Genomic DNA, 9,921 nt, shown 5'->3' with positions numbered 1-9,921 from the left:
TGATATACATTTTAATGTAATGGTCTGTTTGCTTTTTTATTTTTATTAACTTTATTCGTAACCAGGGGTCCTGTCACTGGTAAACCAGTGTTCTCCCCAGGATCCCTGCACATATAAAACATACAAAATATAACAAACAGAACACATAAATAAATACAGAATATAGATATAAAAAAATAAATATAAAAATAAAAATCTAATTCGATTTCAAAGATTCCAGAAAGCCAGGCCATTTCTATGTTGTTCATTATTCTCTTTTCTTCTTACGCATTTCAAAATGTTTACTTTTTTTTGGTCATAATATATGGGGCAAATATAAACAAATGCATAAGCAATTTCGTTACATGTGTATTGTTTCTGTCATTGTTAACAATGCGACCCGTACGTGACCAACGCCTTCTTGTGGCATATCGCATAGCAAACTTCACGCTTGTATGTCGTTTAAATTGTCCCTTTACTTGGAAATACAGAGAAGAAGGTTGAAGTCAGTACCAGATTATTTCAATTTCGTGTCCAGGCTCCAGTTTTGGTGTAGTGCTAGGCTATTTACTAAGAGTGACAGTATAGCCTGCTGATCACACTGTGGTTTGAGTGTGAGAGTGTATTATGTGCAACGAGGCTATACAAGTATACCAACTGGGCATGGTAGGATAAACGTTTGCGATATCTACGTTATATAAAATAGGTTATCACCTGTGCGTGTACACATGAGATTGTATTTGCTGCGGAAACGGGAGTGCTAACTTCAAGTCGCCTGCTTTGCCTATTTACCTGCACTACGTCAATCACCACTTTGATGCGTTCGAACAAAAGGTACTTTTGGTGAGAAACTGGTGAAATTGAAAACCAGATTTCTAAAAGAAGAAAACGTTGAATGGGGACATTTTTTACATGGTTAGAAAGAGAAAAATAAGAACTACAAGGTCAATGTATCAAAATCTTCCACTAGACAATTCCTTTAATATTAGAACCGTACGTGTGTGTAGTAGGGCTTGGAGTGAAGCGACGTTGTACGGTAGCAATTATTGACTCATTGACATAGTGCCCGTAGCGCCCGCCTCCATATTCTATACTGTTGGCTTGTGGGCGGAGCTTATCGTCTGAAAATTTCGAACAATGTTTTGCAAAGTCCAATACATGCAGAATTGTCTTCCGCTAGAAACCTGTAAAATGAGGAAGGAACACAACAGCGAAAGTGTAGCGGAGTCTACAATGTTTGACTGTGGCAAGGTTTAATGTATTACGCTCAAATTTGGATAATCTGGTTAGAATTCTTCTTCCAAAAATAGTTCGTATTGATATCGCTGATTCGTTGGAATAAATTTAACTCCTCGGTATGTCGATTCGATTCTTGTCACATTAAGGTATTAATATTGACAAAACTGTACATAGTGAGGAAGTAAAAGTATAGTAGGCCTATTTCTAGTAGCACTATACTATTGTGTGCGTTTAGCCCGTACTGTTAATGAGAAGATTGTGACCTTTGATAATCGTAACCTTTGTAGTCATGCAGGCGGATGAGTGAGCGCTTGCGTTAGTTTTGTATTTTGACCGAGGACTTAAACAAAAGAGTTCCAGGTCCTCGGTTGTGATTTCTTCACCACGTCCCCGGAAGAACTCTATTGTATGGGATATTGTTAAGGTTAGGGTACGTGGATTTGAACAATGGAAAATACAATTGGGTCCTCGGTCTGAATGTAATACAAACATGTATGTGCGTGTGTGTGAGGCCTTGCTTGTGACACCAAAACTCAAGGAGGGAAGCTTGGACCATTCTCATATTTGGTGAGTTGGTGTACCACATTGAGTTTGTTTTTAGAGGAGGTCTAAGGTCATTTGGGGTCAACAGGGGTAAAATCGTGAAAACCTTGAAAACACGATATCTCAAGAAAGGAAGCTTGGACCAATCTCATATTTCGTGCGTAGGAGAACCACATTTAGGAGCAAAAAGCCTATTGTTTCTTGTGGAGGTCAAAGTTCATTCGGGGTTACTAGGGGTCAAATTGTGAAAACCTTGTAATCACGATATCTCAAGAATGGAAGCTTGAACCAATATCATATTTCGTTTGTAGTTGTTACACGTTAAGTACAAGAAGCCTTTGTGAAAGTCAAATGTCATTTGAAGTCACCAGAAGTCAAATTTTGGAAACCTTGTTTCATAATCTATCGTATCTCCAACCGACCAGCCTATTAGATAACATATTGCGTTAAGCCCTATAAGAATAAGAGAGGTTGTTGTACGAAGTACGTAAGGTGTATTAAAGGCATTCATAAGTGTGTTGTGTTGATATATTACTTTCTCAACCAATTAAAAATTATTAAAAGTCGATATCACGACGGCTTGGTTGTGCCCCTGCACGGTAGAGTATATGCTACTGACAATAAGCATTGTTAAAATGTTTCGTGTCAGAATACCCATATTTAAGCTGGCCAAACATCTCCTAAATAATTTCTTGAGACATTTTCTGCATGCCACCAGTCTTAATTCGCAAAATATACAACAATTTAAAGGAGTTTTGAGACAAGTTTGTTGTTAATGCTGCTAGGATTTTTTTGCAAAGATTTTCACTCAACACCAGTTGCGAATAGAAGGTAGATGCTCTATCAACCATAGATTTTCATTGCGTAAAAGATCGCTTTGAGTTAGGCAGTGTAATGGAGTAATAGCAATATTTTTCGCCCAACAATCTGCAGCTAAAAGACAAGGTAAATAATTGGGAAAATGTACGAAGTCGCGTTAAAGTCTCAATACCTGTTTGCTGATAAATTTCGGAAAACAAACTTCCGAAGTAGATTCGATGTTTCTTATTCTAAATGCTCTTTGACCAGGTGGGTTTATTGGAGAAAAGCTGTCGCAATCGAAAGAAATTTATGTTCTGTTGCCGAACGGCGCGAACGATTTACCGTAAAAGCACTGCGACCGTCCATGTCAGCATGTTCATTACACTAATGTAAACGAAAACGTCTACACATGTGGCCCGATCAAGATTTTACCGCAGTCCTATACTCGTATCGTCCACTTTTTTTTTAAATTCCACCGAGGAAACGTATATGAAACACCTGTTTATTCATTGCAATGGAAGGAAATTACAACAATTCACTAGTTACATCGTTAAGACAGTTAGAAAAGTACTATTCAAGAGAAGGGACCCAAGACAGGCGAGCCACGAAAATGAAAGTAGTCCTAGGCCTAACGGTCGTCAACAAAACACAGAGATTTGATAGGCGCATGATCTGTTGCAAACTTTGATAGTTTGTAGAATCTACGGATTCGTTAACAAATCTGGCGAATTTTATTCAACAATTTTTAACGACATATAACTCAATAAACATAATGAATATTGATATGAAACTTGCAATAAACGGTGTCGTTTTTCACTGAGCTTTTAGTGCAGTAAGCTGGAAAGATCGAAGTTAAATTTTGGCAAACAAGTACTGAGACTTTAATCGACCGAGTAGTTGTTCAAAGTAGCAGTGAGGTACAGTAACTGTATAGGGCTAGGACTCGCGCACACCTAGCTACTGTATAGTACATGTCTGGTAATAGGGGAGCCCTAATGTAACAAATGCCAAGCTATCTTCATATATAGGTATTTTTGCAGATGATTTATTTTTAATTGTTTGAGACACTACGATAGGCCTAGCTGCTTATTTATGACAGATGCTTCTATGACGCACGTAATGGGCACTCATGTTAGTCAATTGTCTTGGCTTTTTAGTGTATCGGTCTAGTACGAATGTACAGGTTGGTTTTGCTATGCTTAAGAAACTCGTTCAATTTCTTACAAATGGTATTAATGTACGAGTATTTTGATAGTTATATATATATATATATATATATATATATATATATATATATATATATATATATATAAACGAGTTTCTTAAGCATAGCAAACCCAACCTGCACATCCGTACTAGACCGATACTCTTAAAAGCCAAGACGTATGTTGACGTATGTTTATCAGTCAAAAGCTACCAGTTATAAATTAAGTCACTACCAAACATAGTAACTTACTAAATATAACATATTGCGTCATGTCTGTTTATTGCGCCTGGTTGTAGGCCTATATAGCTTACAGTTGTAGCGGCATATGTCATTCCATCGCTCCAGTATGTATCACAAAAGGGTGAACCAGATTGCATATCGGTACAATAAAAGTAAACTGAGAATTATGGCTGGAAACAACGATGACCATTGGCAGTTTAATGAAGATATTTGTATCTTGTTTGATGCGATCGTTGCAACGTTTGACAAGTATTCAAATCAAGATGAAGCAGCAACATTTTCGAATAGCCGCAACATGAGAGAGGTCATGAGGGAGACGTACACGAATGACATGTCAAATCGGTTTTCGGATAGGCCGGATTACTCTGACAAACTAATGCGATGGACGTATACGTACACGTACCTCCCACGACATGTTCACTTAGTGTATGCTGCTCTGATGAAAGCTTACACTCCTGAACATATGGAATCCCTCGAGAAGCTGAAAGAACAACCAATCGTCTGTTGTGTGGGTGGAGGTCCAAATATTGACGCTCTTGGGCTGTGCATATTTCTGAGGACAGTGGGATGTTATGGAACCCTGACGACAAAGGTTTGCGTCCTTGATAAATATGATGACTGGCGTCACACTTGGGAAGATATGAAACAGCAGTTGTCTTGTGAATACCAGTCTTGGATGCCAGAAACAGAATGGGCAAAATTTGACATGTGCTCCAGCCTTTATCCACGGGCATTTTTCAAAGTTAAGAGTTTCGGAATTATTAATGAGGCGGATATCATTACCATGATAAAGTCCCTATCAACGGTAGCCTCGTCGGCAGGTAAGTAGTATGCAGTCTTTAAGATTCATATACTATCACTAGAATTCTTTCAAATGGTGCATTTGTGGGTTGAATGAGAAAATAGGAGGGAGATGTGAAAGATGTTATGGTACTTCTTGAGGTATGAGGGCCGCTAAGTAGCCCAAAAAATATAATGCAACGGGTTCGAGGGGACAGCCCCGAAAACACAACATTTTGAAATATTGTTATTTACTTCTTCTTCTGTCTTGGAAATTATGTTGTAGCAAATTCTCAAAAAGTGCACCTTTATCATATGCCTGGTCTCTACAACCCCGGAAACATGTATTACCCGTAAAAATTAGCTTAAAACTGTGCGTTAATTACATCATCGTATAATTTCAACTTCAAATTCCACTTGTAAAGTAAGTGGGCCATCATATATATCTAACATTTAACATCCAAACCATGTTGTAAAATAACTGTCATACCTCCAGAGCTGAATTAATACATAGAATGTCATAGGGATCGTGCTGTCCCAAAATATGCACCGAAGCAAAGCGAAGACGGACGATGATTTTCAGTTGCTTTGTACTACGTTAACTAAGAGCACCATGTGTTTCTGCATGGGAACAGAATATAGAATACTGCCATAAAAATTAAAATACAATCTTAGGAGTTATTGTCTACAACGAGGATTTATCAATACAATGTGACATCAAAGCAACAAGTGATTTAGCTGATTCATCGAAAGTCGAACCAAGCGATAACATCACAGTATCTAGTTTTATCGGGACTTATAAATAGCCGATTGCCATGACTTTATCAGTTAAATCTGGTTACGGTGGGTACCCGTTTATCAGTTAAAACTGATGTGTTGTATAATTTCTTAACATGTGTGTTTCATTTATAACCAGTTGCTACTGAGAAGGACTTACAAACAGCAAATACTAAACACACAATCCTATGCACAATGATCGACTGGACTAACCAGACTATACTCTAAAGGTTTCGCCAATAATTTCGTCCACATTTTAACATAAAGTGGATGACAGTTTATTGCAAAACGATTAACATCTGAAAATGTGAACCATCTTTACAAACATACAGAGGGAGAGTTGTTGATAATCATAACCACCAGTCATTACTTGAAAAAGCCTCGAGTATAGTGAATTCGTCTGTTATTAATTTGTCCAACGTGTAACATCTACTGACAGGTCTAACATGTTACGGCGTTATAACACACTTTTAGTTAACACTGATTAACGGTTGTCTCTCATTCACAGTACAAACTGGCCAAGCAGTGTACATTGGGTGCTATATTAACCATGTTGGTTGATGTGGACTTCTGTAATACTGTGTACTTTTGTAATATTTCACTGGGTTTTAGCCAGTGTTCTATGAGAACGCTAACAATTCTAACCTTGCAAGAAATAGTCAACGAAGAGGGAATAAAATCAAAATCAACTTAACCAAACTTTCAACCTCTGCCTAAAATTTCGACGCCTTATATGGATAAATTTCAAGAGAGGAAATTAAAACAAGTAAATCAAGGCAACTCTGGACGTCCTTAGAATCTGCGAAATTAAACTGGTTTGGAAACTATCACCAAAGTCAGGTTGTATGCCACTTTTCCCCCATTCTTTGTTATTGCCTTTTACGTCTTCGATGTTTCTGTATTTCTGACAATGAAAGCTATATAAAATGGTTTTAAATGGTTTATTGTGTGCTCTCTCCATATACAGAAAAGATGAAATTGACAGTTGATCAACTGATGAAGAAAATGAAGCGTGGCGCACTGTTACTGTTCATAGATTACGCGAAAAGCAATGCGGTGAAAATAGTGCAGCAGGCGCTTTCATCCAATAGAAGTAGCCACAGAGTTCTTCATGACGAACTTATCACAGATGCTTTAACGAGAGAAATATACTCAGAAAGCGCAGAAACCTTTACTGACAGAATGGAAGATCAGCCGGTGCTGGGGGCAGGTCAAAACATAATGCTCTTAATACACAGGTTTGCATAACACGGCTGATTTCTATCCCCAATACTTAAAACCGACTAAATTGTATATTCCTTTACTAAAGTAAAATTTAATAATGGTTTATACATTGGACAATCAAAATCATTATATATAATGACTACATATATTTCAACTCTGCTGTAAAATAGGTGCAATTAATTCAACTTATTTCAGTGATGTGAACTTTTCTTGCGCTAGATACTGTTCTTTGCTTCCCGGAAATGTTGCATGTAATCTAAAATCCAGCAACCCTGATTTAATGTAGGTTAGCCTATGTATGTTCCCCTCTTCGCAATTGCCCATAAACAAGAGGAAGACGACGTCTTCCTTTTTCGATACATTTTAAGAACACGGGAAACTAAATTGACAGCAAAATGGGTACGAAAATGCCACAATAAAACGAGGAGGGAATCTTAGCCAAACTTATGGTTTCTTAGTTAAAGGTTTATATGAAAATATATATAACACAGAATTATAGAGTTCATGAACTACTCGTGCGGTTACGTAGGCTTTTTTTTGTAAATGTTTTATAAACTTTTTTTTAATTTTCAATCAGTGTTTCTTTCGTAAAGTATAGTATGCAACATTAGCTTCTTAGAGGAATGAAGCGTGATGGGAAGTTTAATAAACAGCTGAATAACCAGTGTCTACTTTTTTTCATTTGAAGGCAATGTCTATTGTCTTGTATATGAGTTTTATTGATTCTATTCTTCTGGATAGCCAATTAATGGTTTTCAGTTAACAGTTTTTTGTAAAAAATTGGTGTACGATTCTATAGTAAACTTTTGTTTTCTTTAATTTACTTGTTCATTCTTCTCATTATAACGTCTGGTTATTAAAAACCAAACTGGTGTCATACATTTTGTGAGGGCGAGCTCAATCTTCCATTTGATAATGGATATTTTGGGAAGAGCTGAAATTTAATATTTTGATCTAACATGTCAAAACAACTTTAAATAAAACGGAGGTTTTTGACAAATTACGGTACGGTAGGGTGAACAAATGTTTCTTTTAATTTCCGACCAGACGTACACTTTGCCTCTACTTCGTTTTAGGAAATATATGAACTATAATTCATTTGAAAATATTAATGTAGAAATATCAGACTCATTGTGAAGAACTGCAGAAATATATTGGATGAACAGATCGTTTGAAAGCGAAGCTTTTAGACTCGTTTAAGTGATCTTGACGTTGATTCTACGTTAATTTTGAATTTTGTGTCGTATATAAGTTTCGTTTTTTGTTCCTTGTTACCATTGTGATAAAAATGCAACAACAGTAATAAAGAAATTGATGTTATTTGCAATTAACAATGGTATATACTTGGTGTCATTTGATGTAAAGTATCGTTGTCATTGATTTTCTCCAGCCCCCCTCCACGTTTTGTTATATATTACGAGTTACGTAGACCTCAACTTTTAATTTTGAATACAAATATAGATCAATAAACATAATACAATATTGATTATTAGGACAATAGATGACTAAACACAGATCAAGCCGATATGATCATTTATCAAAATAACAAATACACGGTTTTGATCAGAACAATAACTTTATAATATCCGAATAATACCGTGAAGGAATAATAAACAATATAGTGATTGATCAAGTAATAGTCCCAGTGATAAAATTAACACACATTAAACTGGTCAAAGCGATACATGGTTATTAATCGATAAAATATAGACAGATGCATGCTATTACGAAAATTGCTATTAAAATATTTGAAATGCTAAAGACCCTTTTAAGTTCTTATGACGACAGATTCAATGAGTATTGCAGTTTAACACAAGGAGCCGCAGCTGAGGATGCTTGTTGTAAGTTTGAGGCCCAAGAAGCCAACTACAAGGAGTTTTGTGCGAGAGTCGCAGAATGGATGGATGTATTGGCAGAGAAGGCATCGTGTGCGTCGAAATATGGTGACAATATTTCCGAAGAAAAGTCTAGTCGAAGTAGCGCATCATCTTCATTGAAACTGAGGGAAGCGAAGGTGAAAGTTAAATCGTCTAGGGAGGGGGAGGGGGGGGGAAGACGTAGCGCTAGAAATACGCAAGCTAAAAAGGCAGCAAGTCGAGATGGGTCAGAATCTGGAAGAAATGCAGATAGAAAACAATATCTCCAACGCGGAAGAACAAGTTAAAATCTGGGAGGGAGAGTCCATCAGTGTGGACAGGACCGTCCCAGAGAATTAATTAGTCAGAACTATTAAAGGAGGTAACGTAAGCTGTAATGATGTTAATAATACAGTTTAAGTCATTCCTGAAGCCAAACAGTGGACATGAGGTAACCCACCAGAGGGTTTCAAGTACAGTCATAATTATAAATTTAACGAGCACCCAGAGTAACATCTGGCTATCGCTGACACCGTATGTCGAAATTAGAAATGGTTGCCTTTAGTGGGGACCCAATAGTAGGTTTGGGTTTCCATCAAGTGCGATGTATATGAAGCAGACTGGCATTTTAGCTACGGCTGACGTGATCTCTTAACGGACGTGGTATTGAAGAAAGTCGTAGACTCTCCTGCACAGGTTATGTAAGTTATAGCCACTAACTTTTATAAATTGAAATGCTCAATATTCGCTTGGAATCCACCTTACTACTCTTTAAATAATAGTTAACAGGAAGCCGTTTTACCGTCAAAAAGCACACTATCACCGATATTCGGTAATATCGCAGCCAATACAAATGTTCATTATGGAATAAACGTTTCCAAAAACTTGGTTTTGTTTCCCCCAAATAAATAATGTACAGACTGCATAGTCAGTATCGAAATCTGAAGGTGTATATCAAAATCGATTATCGTTACCACAGTTACATTACATTTAGGTATTAAACATATCCCGTTACCTTATTGATAGAAATCCCCTATTTCAACACGCATTATACCTCTGTTAATAATTACACAGTAATGTCATATGTATAAATTGTTTCTTAACCGTTCCCTTGAATGAAAGTAACAATATCAACAACTGACTGTATGTGAAGTCTAACATAATATTTCCAACAGAATGGCGGGTAACAACTTAGAAGGCCAATTTCGATCGCTCAGTATTCGCAGCAACGATAACGAGGATCTTCGCAATATTTTCGACGCTGTCGTTGCAATT

At 36.9% G+C, this 9,921-nt stretch overlaps 1 protein-coding gene across 1 annotated transcript; it reads left to right on the top strand.

Annotated features, from left to right (window-relative positions):
• The first annotated feature begins 4,082 nt into the window (after positions 1–4,082).
• LOC139973513 (uncharacterized) lies at positions 4,083–8,078 on the top strand. The gene is made up of 2 exons (XM_071980246.1): positions 4,083–4,830; positions 6,534–8,078. Exons 1-2 carry the CDS (start codon positions 4,095–4,097, stop codon positions 6,812–6,814), a joined length of 1,017 nt encoding a protein of 338 aa, XP_071836347.1. The 5' UTR covers positions 4,083–4,094; the 3' UTR covers positions 6,815–8,078.
• Positions 8,079–9,921: the final 1,843 nt, after the last annotated feature.

Source organism: Apostichopus japonicus, chromosome 9 (assembly GCF_037975245.1).
Source record: "Apostichopus japonicus isolate 1M-3 chromosome 9, ASM3797524v1, whole genome shotgun sequence".
NCBI classification, from domain to species: domain Eukaryota; kingdom Metazoa; phylum Echinodermata; class Holothuroidea; order Aspidochirotida; family Stichopodidae; genus Apostichopus; species Apostichopus japonicus.
This window is presented reverse-complemented; position numbering and strand designations above follow the sequence as displayed.

Bases quoted from the DNA above. Each gene is read 5' to 3' on its own strand.
- LOC139973513 (XM_071980246.1), top strand. From the start codon at position 4,095: ATGTCATTCCATCGCTCCAGTATGTATCACAAAAGGGTGAACCAGATT. The intron at 4,831-6,533 runs GTAAGTAGTATG...CTCCATATACAG, and splicing joins AACGGTAGCCTCGTCGGCAG to AAAAGATGAAATTGACAGTT.